Here is an 18469-nt window from a genome sequence, read left to right on the forward strand (position 1 = left end):
GGCAGCGGTGCTGGTCAGGACCGTGGGCTGGAGATTTCAGTCTGATCCGCACAGGCCTGCCTGGCTTCTTGGCCTCTGGGAGACGTGATGTCAGGACCCAGAGGGGAACCGCGCAGTAAGGGCGTGGGGAAGGGGTCAGGGATGGGATTGGACTCCAGAGCGAGATTCCTGTAGTAATAGGCCGAGCTGTGCTTGGCTAACCCAGGAAAAGGGGCCCAAGAGTCCCTCACGCAAACCTCTGCGCGACGGTGATGGTGGGGGGTTCCCGCAAACCTTGGCCAGGCAAGAGTGGAGCTGGCCTGGGTGGTGAAGACCTTCACTCTCACTCCGGGATGTAGCGGGGGAAGTTGGTGCAGTCATGCGGCTCCTGAAATGGAGAGGCTGGGACACAGGGAGGTGGCCCGGGGAACGCACGCCCAGCCACCCCAGGTCTGGAACGAGCTCTGGACAACAGCGGGTGAAGGGCTCGGGGACCGCGCGGCCCGGCGGGGAGCGGTCCGGGCTCCCTCCGCTACCCCCAAGGGCAATGGTTTCCCTAACTCGAGGTGCAGGGGGCGCCTGTGATTGGCTAAGGGCCGATGGCCGGCGCGCGGATTGGCTGCTCGGGGACCAGGGGCCGGGCCCGCGGGGCAGAGTCCGCCCCCGAACCTTCAAATGGGAAGACCCCCACAGGCACCCGCAGATCCGAGGCTGTGCTGCAGACTTGCCGGGACCGCGGACAGGAGGCGGTGAGCTGAGCGCCCGGGCGCAGCGGCACCAGGGCCGGTTCAGGGCGCCAAGCCGTTCCAACGAGGCACCGCCACTTCGCGCCGCACCCCGCCCGGAGGCTCCGGGGGCCGTCGGGCGCCCGTCTCGCCTCCAGCCATGGGGTCGGCGGCGCTGGAGATCCTCGGCCTGGTGCTGTGTCTGGTGGGCTGGGTGGGCCTGATCCTGGCGTGCGGGCTGCCCATGTGGCAGGTGACTGCCTTCCTGGACCACAACATCGTGACGGCGCAGACCACCTGGAAGGGGCTGTGGATGTCGTGCGTGGTGCAGAGCACGGGGCACATGCAGTGCAAGGTGTACGACTCGGTGCTGGCACTGAGCACCGAGGTGCAGGCGGCGCGGGCGCTCACCGTGGGCGCAGTGCTGCTGGCGCTCGTCGCGCTCTTCGTGACCCTGGCGGGCGCGCAGTGCACCACCTGCGTGGCCCCGGGCCCGGCCAAGGCGCGGGTGGCCCTCACGGGCGGCGCGCTCTACGCGCTGTGCGGGCTACTGGCGCTCGTGCCGCTTTGCTGGTTCGCCAACATCGTGGTCCGCGAGTTCTACGACCCGACGGTGCCCATGTCGCAGAAGTATGAGCTGGGCGCGGCGCTGTACATCGGCTGGGCGGCTTCCGCGCTGCTTATGTGCGGGGGCGGCCTCGTGTGCTGCGGCGCCTGGGTCTGCGCCGGCCGCCCCGACTTCAGCTTCCCAGTCAAGTACTCCGTGTCGCGGCGGCCCACGGCCACCGGCGACTATGACAAGAAGAACTACGTCTGAGGGCGCCGGACTCGGCGGGGCCCCTCGCGCTAGCCACTCCCACGAGCCGGTGGACTAGCTAGGGGAGCGCCCTATGAACCGCAGCCTAGGCTAGGCCGCCCCGCGCCGCCTCCGCGGAATGGTTGGCTCTGTGCCTGGACGTGGCGCACCGACCGAGACCCTGCTCGCGCCCGCAGCCCGTTCTCTCCAACAGCCACTAGCCCGGCCCGGGGCCGCGCCCTGCCCTGAGCAGGAGCCGCGCACTTGGGAGGACTTGCTCGGTTTCTTTTTCTGTGCGCAGAGCTTGCTCCGATGTGGGTGGGGCGCGGGTCCCTTTGGCTGAGTGGACAATGGACTGCAATGCCAATTCCCTCCCGGACCCTCAGGGTCTTGGATGCCGTCATCCCCCCCAAGCGGCTCCTGCTGATTCCAGCGGGGCAGACGGAGAGCCCAGGGGCCCCAGCCTGGGCTGCCAGAGGGATGTATACAGCTGGCCTTTACCCCAACAGCGGGGCCTGAGCCTAGGGGGACTAAAAGACTTGGCCTGGACCTCCCTGCCTCACCCCAGCAGCCCCCAGGAGAGGCTTATGGGCACCAGATCCTGAGGGGGGAGCTGGGGCCCTGTCCTCCTTTGCAGCTTGTGGGGAGGGTAAGAATTTGCTTAGTAAATGGTTTGAATACCCTCCCACCTGTGTCCTGTCCTCTGTCCAGTCACCGCTCGTGCCCAGCAGCCCCCTTCATCAACCCACCCACCAACTGCTCCCTGAAGGGCTTTTTCTGAGACCTCCCAGGACTGCCCCTGCGTTCCAGAAGATTCATGGCCTTGTCCCTGGCCCTCCCTGCCATCCAGTCACCTTCCTACTGGGTGGGAAGCACAGCTACAGTTTGCAGCAACCCAGGAAGGTGAGATCTGTAGTCAGGAGATCCTGGGGAGAGGATGGAGGTTGGAAATCCACCCCCAAGCTAGTGTGGGGTCTTTGGGTGCAGGAAGTGCTGAGGGTGGGCTGCCGGGCTGCTGGCTTTGAGAAGAGGTTGGCTCCACGCACCACAGGTTGGGGGTTCTCCCCTGCCCTCTCACGGCTTGCCTATCTGTGGGTCTCACCAAATACCCAGACGTCTGTCAAACACTAACTGGGACATTTCGGCCAACAGTGCAGCAGAACAGGGGCGAGTCCCGGATGTGTGCTGCACTCCAGCGGAGCCACAAGCACGTTGCTATGGGAAGGAGGCACTTGTGCAGGTTGCCTAGAGAGTGCTCGGGCAGGGCTCCAGCCCCTTGGTCCTGACTCTTCTGCCAGTCTCAGCGCAGCTCTGTGAAGGGCCTGTGCTCATCTTGCTGGCCTGGCGACCAGCCCAGACTTGTGCTGACCATCAGCACCTCTGTGCCAGCCCCTGCTAGAAGCGCCCTGTGTAACCTTCCTCCTGTGAGTGGGGCCCCCGGGAGAGCAGAGCACACCAGAGCTGTTACAGTCACTGAGAGGTCATTGCTTCCAGCCCCATTCTAGGCACTTTCTGCCAAACGCCAGGACAAAAGAGAGCTGTGGATGGAGGTAGGGCCTGTAGGGAGGGGCTCCAAGACCAGCCAGCAGGGCTTGGCATCTGCCCCCAAACCTGGCCTTGGAGGCCTGGTCCGGAAATGCTTGGGCCAAATCCAGTGGCAAGGAGTCTCCCAGGCCTACCTCGGCTCCCCACTGTGAGGAAGGGGAAGAGCCTGAGGACGTGGGCTCAGGATGGCTGCAGTGAACACTGCCCTGAATCCCAGGAGTTGCAGCAGAGCCGGGCAGTTGGACTTCAAGGGAGGCTGGACTATCTGGTAGCCTGAGCTCCTTGCAACGGGATGAGCTGCAGCGGGATGGGTCTCATGGCACAGAGGCCCTTAGCACCCCCCCCCCCCATGTCAACCCTCCTTGGACCTGTGCAGCAGGGCCTCAAGTGCAAGAGTGTGTGATCCTGGGGCCTTGGTGGGGCTGCTGGAACAAAGGTTCTGGGGCAAGCCGGGCTGGTATTTGGCCAGAAGCACAGACCCAAGGCTGCATCCCACATGAGCCCAGAGCTCTTCGATTCCTTCAGGCCCTAGGAATCAGCAGGGTTCCGAAGGGAAGCTGCACAGTCCCAATGATGCAAATGGTTAAGGTGGGCAGTTTAAGGGCCCTGGGGAGTCAGGCTGCTGCTGCCTGGCCCATGCCAGGAAGGCCAGGGGCACACTCCATTTGCCAGAGGTCAGGCAAGAGGAGCCAGCCTCCAATGCAGCCAACCCCACTGTATCCACTACCCCTTCCCAAGGGCCACCTAGCGACCTGGCCCCACCCATCCCTATCAGTTCCAGGCCACTGTTTCTGGGCTTACCAGCTTAAAGCCTACCCAAGCCACTCCGCTTCCTCCTGCCCAGGGCCCCAGGTGCCACACCCAGGTGGCCGTGTCTCTCCAGCCTGCCTGCTTTCCTGACACCCTTACTCCAGGCTGAGCAGCCAGATGGCCTCGACCACTTGTATGAACAGTTCTCTTCTCCCCAAAGGGCAGGAATGTCATCCTCCTTGCCTCCAGGTCCCTTCAACCCTCGCAGGGGCTCTGGGGACATCTGGGAGAGTGGGACCAGCTGATCGCACAGCTCGCCTGAGAACTCTTGCTGTTCTGAAGACTTTGAAAGTTGCCAAGGTTCTGTCCCGTTCGAACCTTCTGTGACCAGGATGTGGTGAAGCCATCTCCGTCCAGGGCCCCTCAGCCAGCCCCACCCTTCCGGGGTGGGGACCTTGCCCTTACTATCTGCCCAACTCTCCCAGCAGCTTGGGGGTACTGTGTGCCTGTGGGGATGGGGGGGCCGGGACAGGAGGTGCAGAAGGGTGAGATGATGGCTGCGGGGCGGGGGGCCCGGGAGGGAGGCACAGTCAAGAGGTGGGCTGGAGATGCTGCCAGGGCCAGCAGACAGGAGGAAGTGGTGGGAGGGCAGAGCCAGGTCCCGGCTGGCATGGCTGGGCATGTGGAACTGTGTGGAGGTCCAGGTGCTGAGGTGCCCGACCTCCACCCACTGCTCTCCAGGGAGCCTGGAGGCCACCCCCCATGCTTATTTACTGCTGGGCCTCGAGGTTGCCCAGGGCACAGGAAAAGGCTCCTCTGCACCCACAGAAAGCTCAGGACAAAAACAAGTGCTGGCCCTATGACCATAGCAAAGACTGCGACACCCAAACTAAAACGAACACTTTATTCCATTAAAAACCAACTGTCCCTGCATCTAAAAGTATGTCCATAACTTACAGTCTAAATAAAATCCAGTTAATATAAATAAGGAGGAGGTCATGTCTGCAGAAATCGACTCTAGAGAAGAAAGAAAAGAAAAAAATAAGTGAATTTCAACAATTCTGATGTCTCTCTGAATTAAACAATCTGCCCGGGCCTTCCCTGTGACATGCCAGGCTTGCTTCTGAGTAGCCTCTGCCACTCACAGGGGAGACGGGTGCTGACCATGGGTGGAGGGCCACACCAGAACCACTGAGGTGCCCACCAGCCTCACTGCACCCCTCTGGCTAGGTCCAGGCTGTCATTTGCTTGAGAACTCCCCAGGGCCTCATGGCCCTCCACCACCATATCACTTTGCTGACCCTGCCACAGCCCCATTGGGACCCTCACGAGGCTTCTCCCCTTGCCTGGTGTGTCTCCCTTACACTGCTCCTCCCCCTGCCCGGCTGGCCCACCCTGCACCCTGTCTTGTTGGCAGGACACACAGCAGTGCTGGTGTCCTCACTGAGCAGGCTGCAGGAAAGGGCTATGCCTCAAATGCCAGCCCCTGCTCGAGAGCCCCCACCTGTAACCTTTGATTTGGGTCATTAACTTACACCCCGCCCCCATCCTAAGGCTCAGCACTCAATGTCCAAGGGGTGTCAGCCCTATTTCAGCTGAGGAAACAGCCACAGCCTGGTGAGGTACCCAACACACCTTGCTGAAGACCGAAAGGGTCCGAGCCCAAAACCCCTCTCAGCAGGAGCCCTATATGCCCTTGCAAACCCTGAAAGAGGGACTGCGGGTCCCTGAGGTCCCCTATACCATTCTCAGCAGAGCACACTGAGGCCCCAACAGGGGAAGGGGACAGGCCCCTGCCCCCTACAGCTTCCAGCTCACTATGGACAGTGGGGGAGTGGGAGGAACCTGGGCCGGCATGAGGGGACCCTCTGCATCAGAGCCTTGACAGGGCCCATCTGCCTCAGCAGTGGCTCCAGCCCAGGGCTCAAGGAGATGTAGGGCTGGGCGTGGGCCATCCACTGTGTGGGGAGCCCTGGGCTGAGAAGTGGGCACTAGGTACAGAGCAGGCCCCCTGGCCAGTTTGCTGAGGGGTCCTTCAAGAAAGAGCTGGCACGTGTGTCACTGGGAAGAGCCCTGGCTGGGGAGCATTGCTGTGGACCGCCAGTGACAGCCTCACTCTCGTGCAAGGCCCACAGAGACGCCATTTTCTAGTTATCAGCCACGTAGCTGCCAACAGCTTTGTTTTCTCCTAAGTCAAGCACACAAGAGCCTGGGTAGAAGCCTCTGTGGGCTCTAGCCCAGGGCCTGATCTAAGGCTGCAAAGGTGGCAAGGCTCCAGGCAGCCCCCCAAGGGTTGCCTTCTTTCCCGGCAATGCCAGGGGGCCTGCGTGTCACTCACTGATGCCCAGCCCACAGCACGGTCAGGAGAGGGTAAATGCCAGCTCTTGCTGAAGGGGTCCCAGGAGCGTAATGAAATTAGTTCCTTCAAAAATGCCCCATTGTGGCACTGCTGCCAGCCCAGGGACAGACACCCTTGGGAAAAATGTGTTGGCCCCACATCTCCTCAGGAACCCTGCTTGGATCTGAAACACAGTAGAAGCCTTGGCTTGAGGAGGGTGAAAGCAGGGAAATCAAAGCAGGGAATGAGGGGCCCTCTTTACACTTCAATAAGGCCGGCTTCGTGGCAGCACACCCCTCGCCCGTGGCCTCCCCTGAAGTGCCCCACTGGAACTCTCTAGCACCCCACCCCTCCCCCACATCTCACCCTTAGGACAGGAGGGAAACAAGCGCATCCAGAAACTTGCTCCGATCCTCTGCTTTCAGTTCAATTACTGAGGTAATGAAAGAAAAACATCTCGTGAGGTGGAGGAGTGGGGCTGAGAGTGAGGCGCAGTAGGAAAAACACGTCAGGGTGTATTAACTCCCTCTTCCCGGTCATCCAAGATGGGAACCACCCTCTGGTACATTCCAAAACATACTCAGCCCCTTAGTGGCCTAGAATATTCTGAACTCAGAGGTTGTATTTCTCTGTCTTCTGTATTTAGTCCTCAGAAACTGCTGGTTGCCCTGTTAGTGAGGCTGGCTGGGGTTACAGTCTGTGGGGAGGACCCTTCAGTCCAGTAGGGGACCAGCAGTGACAGCCAACAGAGAGGACACAGGCAGGCAGAGACAGGCCTTCCCACCCTGCTGGACACAGCCCTGCCCCATCATGGGTTGCAGGAGGCCCTGAGGTCGGGCAGGAGGCTAGCCTGCAGTTTTGTTCTGGCCAGTCTCTCTGCTTCAGTGTGCTCTTCTGTAGAAGGGAAACATGATGTGAACCGCCCCCATTTCCGGGGGCCCTCATCAAACAGGGCAGAACCAGGCCAGCCTGGTCCTAGGAGCCATCTGTGCCACGGACCATGGCTCCAGGAACCCCAGGCCCAGCCTACCCAAGTGGGTGCTGGCCTGCCCTCTGCCGCACATCGACCCCGCCCCCCAACTCTCCATCCACATGGGAAGCCAAGCAGCTTCCAGCCCCCAAATCCTCCCTGTGAGAAGCCTGGCAGGCCATCCTGCAGTCTGGCCAGCACCAACCTCTCCCACATCTTGGGCGTGAAGTAGGAATGGGGGAGTTGCTGCTGGGGGTGAACCCACCCAACACAGAGCTGCAGCCCGAGGGGGTGTGGCATGAAGAAGCAGCTCTAGATGCCGAGGCAGCTGGGTGAATCCTGGGTCTCTGATGCTGAGGACTCATTGTAACAAACCAGCTGATGTGACGTAAGAAATTGTCCTTTCTGACAGATGGGGGTTATGGGCTGAGGTATTTTCTCCCCAAATTCATGTGTGGAAGGCCTAACCCCCAGCACCTCAGACAGCATGTGCTATATAGGGAGATGGGGTTTTGAAGATGTTAGGTTAAACAAAATCACGTGGGTGGCCCTCATCCAATCTGACTGGGGTCCTTATAAGAAGAGATTAGGACATAGACACAGAGGGACAACCATGAGAGAACACAGCCAGAAGATGGCCATCTATAAGCTAAGGAGAGAGGCCTCAGGCCTCAGAAGGAACCGACTGTGTACACCTTGATCTCGGACTTCAGCCTCCAGACTCTGAGAAACGGAATTCTGTTGTTTAAACCCCCTAGTCTATGGTATGTTGTTAGGGCAGCCCAAGCACACCAATACAAAGCAGACAGGGGTCACCACGTCTGTTTTACTTGAAAATCTATCAGCTAGACTAAAAAGCATATGTGGCCCAATGTGCACCACGTTCCACACTGGCCTATGGAGAAGCTGTGGGGTGTTGCGGGGAAAACTGGCCAGCCTGCAAAGCCACCACCGGGACTGGACTCTTCCATTCCCTGGACTCATGCAACATCGGGCCAGGACAGTGCCCAGGCCATCACACAGGACCACTGGCAGCCTTGGGTGGGACCCTTCACGAAAACAGAGACAGGAACTGCTGGCCTACAGCAGTGGCCAGCACAGCCTTGGAGGCTGTGTCCTTGGGTTGCCGTAGGCCTTGCTGTTTCCACGCCCACAGGAGGGGCAGGTGACCCTGACGGGTGAGGCTGGACCAGAAGGCTCTAGTGGCCAGTCCTCTAGACTCCTTGGTAAAGTGGTCTCAAGGGCTAGACTGTAAGGCCAAAGCCAAGCCTATGGCTCTACGGACAACACCTGCTTCCCCTCTGCCCTGGGAGCCCATCAGGGCCCAGATAGGAGGCGCAGGGCCCACGCATCTTAGAGCTCCCCGAGCTCCCTGAAACAGCCAGGCCCAGGGCTGGCTCCAGGAGAGTGAGAGGGGTGCTGACAAGGTATTTCTGGCAATGCCAGCTTCCCTGGTTCAAGGCCAGCGCTGACCTTGAAAGGGCCCCAGTGCTGCAGACTCTTACCTGAGAGGTCGAAATGGTTGTGTAGCGTCCGGGAGTTGGTGCCCTCCGCTGCCTTCTCAAACGCCCGCCCAAAAAAGCTGTAGACACATAAGAGGCATGTTGAGGGCCCGCCCACTGTAATGGACCTTCCTAAATCCCTGGAACAGACACTGGAGTTGGCCCAGACTCCTCGCTGGCCGCTGGTTCTGCCTGGAGGCACTCGTACCCCTTCCTGGGCCACAGTCTTCTGAGGTCTCACCCTTGCTCCTGGACAGTCGCCATCTCTCACTGCTGCTCCTGCCTGCATCCAGCTGAACCCTTCTCAGCCCTCAGGGCACAAGCGTCTGGGCACCTCCCACGGTGCGCCCTGACCGAAGCCTCCCTCATGCCTGGCACCGTGCTGGCAGCTGGGACAGGAGAGGCAGAGGCTCAATGGGAAGCGTGCTGGGATGGGGGTCGCAGATGAGACTGAGTCACACACAGCAGGGTGGGGAACGGGAGGAGCCTGCAGGGCCAGGCAGCAGTGTGCAGCTGCAAATCAGGGGGGCGGGAGCATGCCAGGGCGCAGCCCAGCGGGGGCTGCTGAGGGCGCAGCTGTGGGGCAGGGAGTCGGCCAGGAGCACACAGCCCCTGGGGGCTCAGGGCTGTGCAGGTAGTAAGGGCTGGCAGTGGAGAGAGAGCATCATGGGGAAGGGACTCTTGGGCTGGTTACGGTCAGGAAGAACAGGCAGAGGAGGGGTATGTGCTTCAAGCCCCCACAGTAACTCTCACCCGACACTGTGCACACCAGTCAGAGTTAACCACTGGCCAGCACAGCCACCTAGAGCAACGAATCGATGGCTGGAGTGAGGACACAGGCGGCTGTGGTGGCCCGTGGGGGAAGTGCTTGCTGGCTGCCTTGAAAACCCAGCCCGGGAGCCCCTGGCCAGCTCCACCCCGTGTGACTATGAATGTAAGACCCACGGCATAGCTTTGGAAAGCAGCCCAGCAACATGGAAGCACTTATCTTAAAAAAGTCCATTGTCTCTCCCAACTTGCTATTAAATGGCCTTTGCAGACACAGAAGGAGGTCAAAGCTCACAAGAGCAGGGCTAGGATTGATCCAGATCCAAGACCAGTGTCTTCCACAGCAGAGACCAGTAAGAGCTAATTGGGAAAACTGAGGGGCACAGGACACTGAATAGTCCTTGGCCCCCAAGCCACCGCACCGGGGAGCTGGGTGGGGGTGTCTTGCTGCCAGCTGTCAGCATCTTACCAAGGTCACCTCTTGGGATGTTCTGGGGAGCACTGGGCCTGGGGCACTGATTCTGCCAGGGAGGCAAAGAACCCCAAGGATGGTGACATTAGCCCCTGGGATTAGTCACAGGCTCTCTGGCCATGCAGAGCATGAAGGGAGCCGCAGGGAAAACCAGGGAGCCCCTCAAGGTCCAGTCTGCTGGCTGACACCAGGTGTGGGTGGGAGTGGGCAGGAGAAAACCTGACCTTGCTACAGGAGGAGGACGAGAACCCAGGTCAGCAGATGCAGGGGAAACATTGAGAAGACAGTGGCAGAAACTTCTCAAAAGCGCAAGAAGATGAGCCTATGCGTTTACAAACTGGTACGCTGTCTGTAATAACAAAAACTGGGAAACAGCCTGAAGGTCCCAGAGGAGATGACAGGTAAACTGTCATCCACTTAACAGGCTTCCTACTGTCAGGAGTCACTTTCGTGACAATGTGCACAAAGGGCTGATGCTCGGTGAGAAAACAAAACCGAAGTATACCACTGATGGAAGTCCAAAATGTTTCCTAGATGTTAAATAAAGAAAACGCTGAGGGAGGACAGGAAGCCACAACCCCACGGTCTGAGTGACTAAGCAGCTGTGTTAGCTGCTGCCGGGGCGGGTGGAGCTGGATGCTCTACCCACCGCCCAAACCAAGGGGGCGCAGGTGAGCCCAGCTTCGGGCGCGGCAGCAAGTTCTGGCAGGTAGGCAGTCTGGGGGTGCACATCCCCGCACACACCACTGAACGGTTTCTCGTATGTCAGCTCTTGGAACTGAATTTCTCAATGTGTTTAGAAACTGTCTGAATTTGGGATTCAGTGAGCAGTGAATTTGACTCACAGGCATGGAGGTGGGGATGGGAGACACTGCCCAGCTCTCCTCCAAGGGTAGTGTGAGGCCCAAACCAGATGGTGAATGATCATTCATGAGGGTTTTGAAGGCATCGCACAGAGCTGGTCTCAAGGAACTTTGCAGGTGAAGCCTAATTTCTGGGGTGGGTGACCTGAAACCTCTCAGATTTTCAGTATCAGCTGCTCCTCAGAAGAGGGTTCAGGCCCAGGTAGCTGGAGGTCCTGCCCAAAGGCACACAGAACACCTAATCACACCTCACTGTAGGTGTGTAGCCTATCCTGGGTGGGTCTGACGTTGGTCCTCCTGGGGGAGCCAGACACCCTTGTCTGCGAGGCCTTGAACAAACTAGAAGCATTCAGAAGTCCAGCCAAGGGGTAAGGTAGACGCTCAGTGGCTAAGCTGCGGCCCACATATTTAAACCCGCAGAGTCCTGCCGCAAGGTGGAAAAGGCTGGCCTCGGTGTGGAGGGCAAAGATCACCCAGCTCAGCAGAGCCCACGGCCAATGACACCCCTGGGGCTCCCAACTCCCAGGAGATGCAAAACCCGGCTCACTTTTTTCTGTCCGAGCTGTCAGTCTCCGGGGGGATGCCCACCACGGTCACCGTGCCCTGCTCCACGCTCAGGGGTGCAGCCATCACCAAGGGCAGCAGCTTGCAGCGCCGGTTCTTTGTCTGCAGAGGCAAAGTACACCCTTAGTCATGGCCCCACAGAGCGGGCGCACCACTCAGCGCCTAGGAGCCCAGACAGAGCCAGTCACCCACTCCCCAAAAGCCTCCAGGGGCTTTCTCTCACCAGAGATGCTCAATCCCCATGCAGCTGCCCCCCAGGCTATGACACCCTGTTCCCAGGCTCCTTCTGTGCCAAATGTCCCTTCGCTGTTCCCTCCCTCACCTCCTTTAGGTCCTGACACAGTTGTCACCTCTTCCAGGAGGCCTTCCCCAACCAACCCCCTCTCTCATCCTGCTTCAGCTTGTCTCTGGTGTGTGCCACCATCTGACACTACTCATAATCTTTCCTCATTTGTCCCCTTTGCCGGCACGCATACTCCCTCAACTTGGGGACTCAAGTGTTTCCTTCACTGCTGTACCCATTGCACCCACACCCTACAACAAAGGTGACCAACTATCCTGGTTTGTCCAGGACTGAAGGGCATCCCAGGACACGAACCAGGATAGTTGGTCATCCTATGACATCAGAGCCTGGCTGGTCGTGGTTGCTTAAGAAATGTTTGAGGGGCACCTGGGTGGCTCAGTTGGTTAAGCGTCTATCTTTGGCTCAGGTCCTGATCCCAGAGTCCTGGGATCAGCCCCACGTCAGGCTCCCTGCTCAGTGGGAAATCTGCTTCTCCCTCTCCCTCTGCCCCTCCCTCCCGCTCGTGCTCTCTCTCTCTCTCTCTCTCTCAAATAATAACATTTAAAAAAAGAGAGAGAAATGTCTGATAAATGATGGGTCCTGTGGGAAAATTCACCCATTTTACAGATGAGGAAACTGAGGCTCAGAGATCAAATAATTGACTTCATATCACACAACTGGTAAATGAGGAGACTGAGATTTGAATAGAGCCTAGAAGACTTTCAAGCTCATGTTTTGTCCCTAGTCCATCTTTTGTCATTATCTGATTGTCTTCACATAATCCTCAGATAATCATTTTGTAGGTCAGTTCAGCAGTATGAGATGTCAACCTATTAAACATTTTGTTTAAAGTAGCCCCCAGTGTAAACCCTCATCCAGGAGGCGGAGTAAGGCTCTGATTGTTGAAATGTGCGGGATCACCCTTTCTGTGATCACACCCAGTGGGGAGTCTGATGTTAGCTGGGTCGCACGGGGGGGAGGGGGGGGTGGTGCGGGGAGTCCCAGGCCAAGGCAAAGAAGGGTGTTAGGCTGTGCAGAAGAAGGAACCACACATGGAAAAGGGAAAGCCAGGCCAGAAAACAAACTTTTGCTGGGAAGCAAGTCTGTGCTATAACCAACTTCATCTTTCCTTGATCTGCCAGAGCTGAACATAGCCCTAGCCCCACATACTTCATGAGGTCCCTTCGTACTTGTCCAAGTGACCAGGAGGACCAAATGATGAAATCAGAGCTTGTAGGAACTGAGATCCTAAGGGTCAGCTAAGGAAAACACAGCTCAGAAAAAGTGAGTTTTTCCCAGACCAGCAGGTACACAGCTACCAGTACCCCAAGGCCAGCTTCTAAGGCCTGGTCCAAACGCCACTTGGAGGCTCTACCTTCTGGCGTCCACCCACCCAGCTTCTCACCGAAAACACAAAGGACTTGAGCAGGTGTCTACTAAGCAGGCTCAGGGACGCTGGTTTGGAAAACAGCACAATGTCTGGAGTGCCCTGCAGAGGGAGGACACAGAGATAGTGAGAGGGGCCTGTTGGCAGGCGTGGCCTGGTACCCATCTGTCCATGAGAAGCCTGACCTCCATGAGGGAGCAGTAGAGGAAGGGCCCCTGGGAAATGACAAGGTTGGTGCAGAGGCAGCTGGCAATGGTCTGCTGTGTGGCTCGCAGCTGCTTCTTGGCGAGTTCCAGGCCATGGTAGAGCTTGTCCAGGTTACTCCTGTAACGGGGCAGACACACAACTTTGGCACAGTCACAAATAGAACACTTGGTTCCTGGGAGGGTGTGCAAGGATGAGTTTCATTCTTTTCCTCCTGCCTTCCCTATCATATGAAAGGAAGGATTAGAGGTGCCTGGGTGGCGCAGTCGGTTAAGTCGGTTAAGCGTCTGTCTGACTCTTGGTTTTGGTCGTGAGATTGAGCCCCATGCTGGGCTCCATGCTGGGCGTGAAGCCTGCTTAAGATTTTCTCTCCTTCTCCCTCTGCCCACTCCCCCACCCCCGCTCATGCTCTCTCTCTCTCTAGAAGGAAAAAAAGAAAGAAAGGATTAAAACAAGTATAAACCCACAGTGACCAAGATTAAAGGTGGGAAGAGGTGCCTGACATCAGAAGACAGGAAACTATAAGCCAACAGAGGGAAGACACTGCCCAGCAGGTTCTGGAAAGTGCCCAGAGGACTCTGACAGAGGAGGGGCCAGGGCAAGGGCCAAACGGAGGACCAGCCCCCCCCCCATGGGTGGATTTTTATTCTTCTTTCCCAGAAAGGAGGGTTCTCTTCTAAATACATTGAAATGAACTCTCTGTGGAGAAGTGTATCCAGAAGTTGAGAGTCCCAAACTGTCATATCGGCTCCCCACCCACCAAGATGAAGCAATGTCTTGTAGTCAGCAGGCTATGCCCCAAGACCCAGGGCCTCACCAGGCTTCCACAGCCCCCCTCTCGAAAGTGAGGACCACCAGATATTTGGGAAATGCCTGTGCCCTGAAAAAATGACCATAGATCAAATAGAGATGATTTGGAGAACAAAAGAAAACTTAAAATGAACTCTAATTAATATCTTCAAAGAGACTGGGCAACTAAGAAATGCGTAAACCACTAGCAGGATGCCATGCAAAGGGAACAACCAGAAACTGGAAGTATTTGTGGAAAGTAAAGTGACTGCAAAAAAATTAAAAATTCACTCAAAGACTAGAGGATATAGTCAAGAAGCTTCCTTCACATCGATAACAAGACAGACACGGAAAACATAAGGCACAAATCAGAGACAGAGCATTGTTCCAGGAAGCCAGGAAAGAAAGAATAAAAAACACTGATGTATGTGTGGGAGGAGTAAGGAAATAGTACAAAAGCATTCCTAAGCTGAAAAATCTGGGGCTTTGGATGGAAAGGGCTCACCTGAGAACCCAGAAAATCCATGAAGCAAGATCCACCCTAGACCCCTCATGATGAAATCACAAAACACTGAAAAGAAAAGAAAAAAGTCCTGCAAGCTTCTTTGGTGGGATGAGAGTGAATTTACAAAGACACACGAACCAAGATGGCTCAGATTTCAATTAGCAATATTTGCTGTCAGAAAACAGGGGAGCAATGGAATCCACATTCAACAGGAAATTACCTGCAGCATTGAGTTGTAAATAAGCTATACCAGGAACCAGATGAGGGCAAAATGAAGATATTGATATGCAAGAACTAAGAACTACTTCACATGTGCTCTTTCTTTAAAAGTTACTTGAGAATTGTGCTCTAACAAAATGAAACAGTGAAAAAACCAAAGACAAGGATCCTAAGAAACACTGGCTCTAACCCAAGGCACAGTCAAGTGCCATCAGTGGTGGCAGCAAACAACAGGCCTAGAAATCTGTAGGTCCAGGCTGGTGTCAGAAGACAGAACCCCAGGCTTTCCTGGACAAAAGGGACTCAGGGAATACCTCCTGGAAGGAGAGCTGAGAAAAAACTGGATATGATAAAAAAGGCAATTAAGATCTCCAGGAAAAACAAAGAGCAGTACCAGAAAGTAATGTAATCACTGCACATGAGTGACTGTTATATTTTATTAGCACAGTGAAGTAACACTATTGATTTTCATCTTCTAGAATCTATCTACAGCCAAAAATGAGATGACTTGCATTCTATTCTCTAACCCAAGATTAAGTGTTATTAATCCTGAAATTGTAAAAGCATAAATTTCACAAACTGAAAGGTATGGGGAAAGAGAAAAGTAAGAATGCTAATATCTTTTCCTTACAAAGTAGGGAGACAGAGACAATGGTGATAGAACAAGATGTAAGTACACTACAGTTACAAAGGAGCTACAAATAGTGGCATAATTGTACCCACAGGAGGGGGAAGGAGCACAAAAGAGGAATAAATATCCTGTCATAGCAGGAAGTCAGTAGACGATGTCTAAAACTGCTCCATCAACTCTGGGATGAGGGCAGCAACAGTTGATACAATAGTTAACAGCATTTCCTCAAATTTCTAGATAAATATAGGTAGAGTAACCACACTGCAAGCCAAAAATCTAGGACTCTCACAACAAAACAAGAAAATAAAGGAACACTACAGACCCCAAAATAAATATAAGCAGGGGGAACAGACCACCAACTGACCACAAGACTGGTGTATCGCTGGAGTCAGTGTGGGAGGGAACAGAGAAGCAGCAAGACCTAAGAATGATGCAAAACTCCAGACAACTGCGGAACAGCCGTCCAAAATGAAAGTTTTGCCCTGTCCAAGAGGAGGTGAGTGCAAAGAGCTGTGGTAAAGTGCAAAGGGCCATGGTAAAGACTAAGGGGCAAGAGCAGTCTAGCTCGGGAGTCCCACCTGACTAGCCAGAGCTCCTTTCCACAGTGAGGAGAAAGTGCTGAGAATGGAATCAAAATTGAGTAAGATAGAGAATATATAAAAAGGGAAAAAGAAGGTATAAATAAAAATGCACTGGGATAGTAGTGGAGGTTCTAGCAGGTAGACTGGAAAGGAAGAAGTAAAACCATTTCTATTTGCAGATAACATAATCTTGTATATATGAAATCCTAAGGAATACACTATTAGAGCTATTAAACAATTTCAGTAATGTTGCAGGATACAAGATCAATATACAAAGATCAACTGTATTTCTATGCAATAGCAATGAGCAGGCAAAAAGAAAATTAAGAAAGCAAGTCTGTTTACAATAGCGTCAAAAAGAATAAAATATTTAAGAATAAATTTAACACAGAAGTACAAGAAGAGTTCATTCTCTGAAAACTACAAAACATTGTTGAGAGAAATTAAAGAGGATCTGAGTTAATGGGAAAATATCCCATGTTCGTGGACTGGAGGACTTAATATTGTTAAGACAGCAATACTCCCCAAATTTATCTATAGGTCCAATGCAATCTGACTTCTCTGCAGAAATTGACAAGCTGATCCTAAAATGCATATGGAAATTCAAGGAACACAGAATAATTAAAACTTGCTGTAAAGTAACAGTAATCAAAACAGTGTGGTATTGCCACAAGGGTCGACATACCAACTGATGCAACAGAATTGAGAGTCTGGAAATAAATTCCCACATTTATGATTTTCAACATGGTATCAAAATGATTCCGTGGGGGAAAGAAGTCTTTTCAACAAGGTGTTAGAACAATTTGGATGTTCACATGCAAAAGAATTAGGTTGAACCTGTTCCCTTGCACCAGACACAAAAATTTACCTCAAATGAATCATATCTAATGTAAAGGCCCAAACTATAAAACTCTTAAATGGCTTCTTAGATATGACATCAAAACCATAAGAAACAAAAGAACAAAGATAACTTGGACATGATCAAGATTAAAAACTTGGGCTTCAAAGAACAGCATCAAGAAAGTTGAAAAGATAACCCACAGGATGGGAGGAACTATTTGCAAATCATATGTTTTGATAAGGGATTCCTTATTTAGAATATATGAAGCAATTCTTATAACTCAATAATAAAGAGACAACTCAATTTGAAAATGGACAAAGGGCTTGAATAGACAATTCTCCAAACGAGACCTACAAATGGCCAATAAGCACATGAAAAGCTACTTAACATCATTAGCCATGAGGGAAATGCAGATGAAAACCATGAGATCCCACTTCACACCACTTCACACCTCTTCATACCACTTCACTCCAGGGTGGCTGTCAATTAAAAGACCGACAATAACAAGCGTTGTCGAAGATGTGGAGAAATTCAAACTCTCATATGCGGTTGATGGGAATGTAAAATGATGCAGTCACTTTAGAAAACAGTCTCACCATTATTCAAAAGGTTAAGCAGACTCATCATATGACCCAGCAATTCCACTCCTAAGCGTATACCCAAGAATGAAATGAAAACATATGTCCACACAATGTATCTATGTGTATTTATGGCAGCATTATTCATAACAGTCAAAAGGTAGAAACTACCAAATGTCTGTCAACTGATCAATGGATGAATAAAATACAGTATGTCCAGATGAGAGAGTCTTATTTGCAATAAAAAGGAAAGAAATTCCTTCATGTTGCAACATGGATGAACCTTGAGAACATTAGTCTAAGGAAAAGGAGCCTGAAATTTATGACTATAAAGGACCATGTATTGTCTGTTTCCATTTATGTGAAATGTCCAAAACAGCAAATCTATGAAGACAGAAAGTCGACTGGTGGTTGCCTGAGGCTGGGAGAGATGGGGGATCTGGGAGGCGATGGCTAAGGGGAACAGGGTTTCTTTCTGAGGCGATGAAAATGTTCTAAACTTAGGTAGTGGTGGTAATTCACCACCTTGTAAACATACCAAAAGCCAATGAATTGTACACTTTAAATGGGCGAATTATATAGTGTATGAATTATAGCTCCGTAAAGCTGCTTTTAAAAAGTATGCTAGGGAACAGGGCCAGGAAACCCCAGGAAGCAGACCCCTACATTTTTTAATACTGCACAAAGGCAACAGAAGTGGCAGTTCTCTGAAGTGAGAAAAGCTGTCTGAATCATGCCTCCTCTGAAAGTCAGGGAAGCGGAATTCACACACAAAATGAGCAACGGACAAGCCCCTTTGGTCCCAAGGTAAAATCCTCTCAAAGTTATTATCAGAAAAAAGGGACTAAGGAGCAGAATCGCATCCCTACCGACAATGAAATACTCTAGAAAGATATGTCCCCAAAAGGTCGACACTGTATTGTTCTATTTCAAAGCAAGCTAAGAGACATGAAAAAAAATAAAACAAGACATCTCAGGAAAGGAGATAGGAAAAATTTAGAAATAAAAGGGAAATAATTGATAAATGAAGATTAAATTAGAAAAAACACAAGGATTAATAAACATCACAAATAATGCCTGAAGAGAGAAAAGGAGATGAAAAAAAAATTTTTTTAATCAAAAAGAAAGGAGATTTAGAAGGATTCAAGAGGAAATGACACATACTGAAGATAGATAGGA

The 18469-nt window shown here is 53.3% G+C and overlaps 2 protein-coding genes across 2 annotated transcripts in view; one reads left to right on the top strand and one right to left on the bottom strand.

Moving 5' to 3' along the window:
* The first annotated feature begins 601 nt into the window (after positions 1-601).
* CLDN5 (claudin 5) lies at positions 602-2185 on the top strand. The gene has a single exon (XM_045815188.2). The coding sequence runs from the start codon at positions 865-867 to the stop codon at positions 1519-1521; it is 657 nt and encodes a 218-aa protein (XP_045671144.2). The 5' UTR covers positions 602-864; the 3' UTR covers positions 1522-2185.
* A 2500-nt stretch (positions 2186-4685) lies between these two features.
* Positions 4686-18469, bottom strand: part of CDC45 (cell division cycle 45) — a 33579-nt gene continuing 19795 nt past the window's right edge. The window contains exons 14-19 of the mRNA XM_045815180.2: positions 13128-13266; positions 12961-13044; positions 11256-11374; positions 8609-8685; positions 6500-6566; positions 4686-4812 (exon numbers count right to left, since the gene is read on the bottom strand). Of these exons, the coding sequence (XP_045671136.1) occupies positions 6502-6566; positions 8609-8685; positions 11256-11374; positions 12961-13044; positions 13128-13266 (484 nt within the window). The 3' untranslated portion in view covers positions 4686-4812; positions 6500-6501. The remainder of the gene's footprint in view (positions 4813-6499; positions 6567-8608; positions 8686-11255; positions 11375-12960; positions 13045-13127; positions 13267-18469) is intronic.

The sequence above is a fragment of the Ursus americanus genome, chromosome 30, assembly GCF_024610735.1.
Source record: "Ursus americanus isolate L20-20 chromosome 30, mUrsAme1.1.p, whole genome shotgun sequence".
Taxonomy (NCBI): Eukaryota; Metazoa; Chordata; class Mammalia; order Carnivora; family Ursidae; genus Ursus; species Ursus americanus.

Coding starts and splice junctions, on each gene's coding strand:
- CLDN5 (XM_045815188.2), top strand. CDS start 865: ATGGGGTCGGCGGCGCTGGAGATCCTCGGCCTGGTGCTGTGTCTGGTG.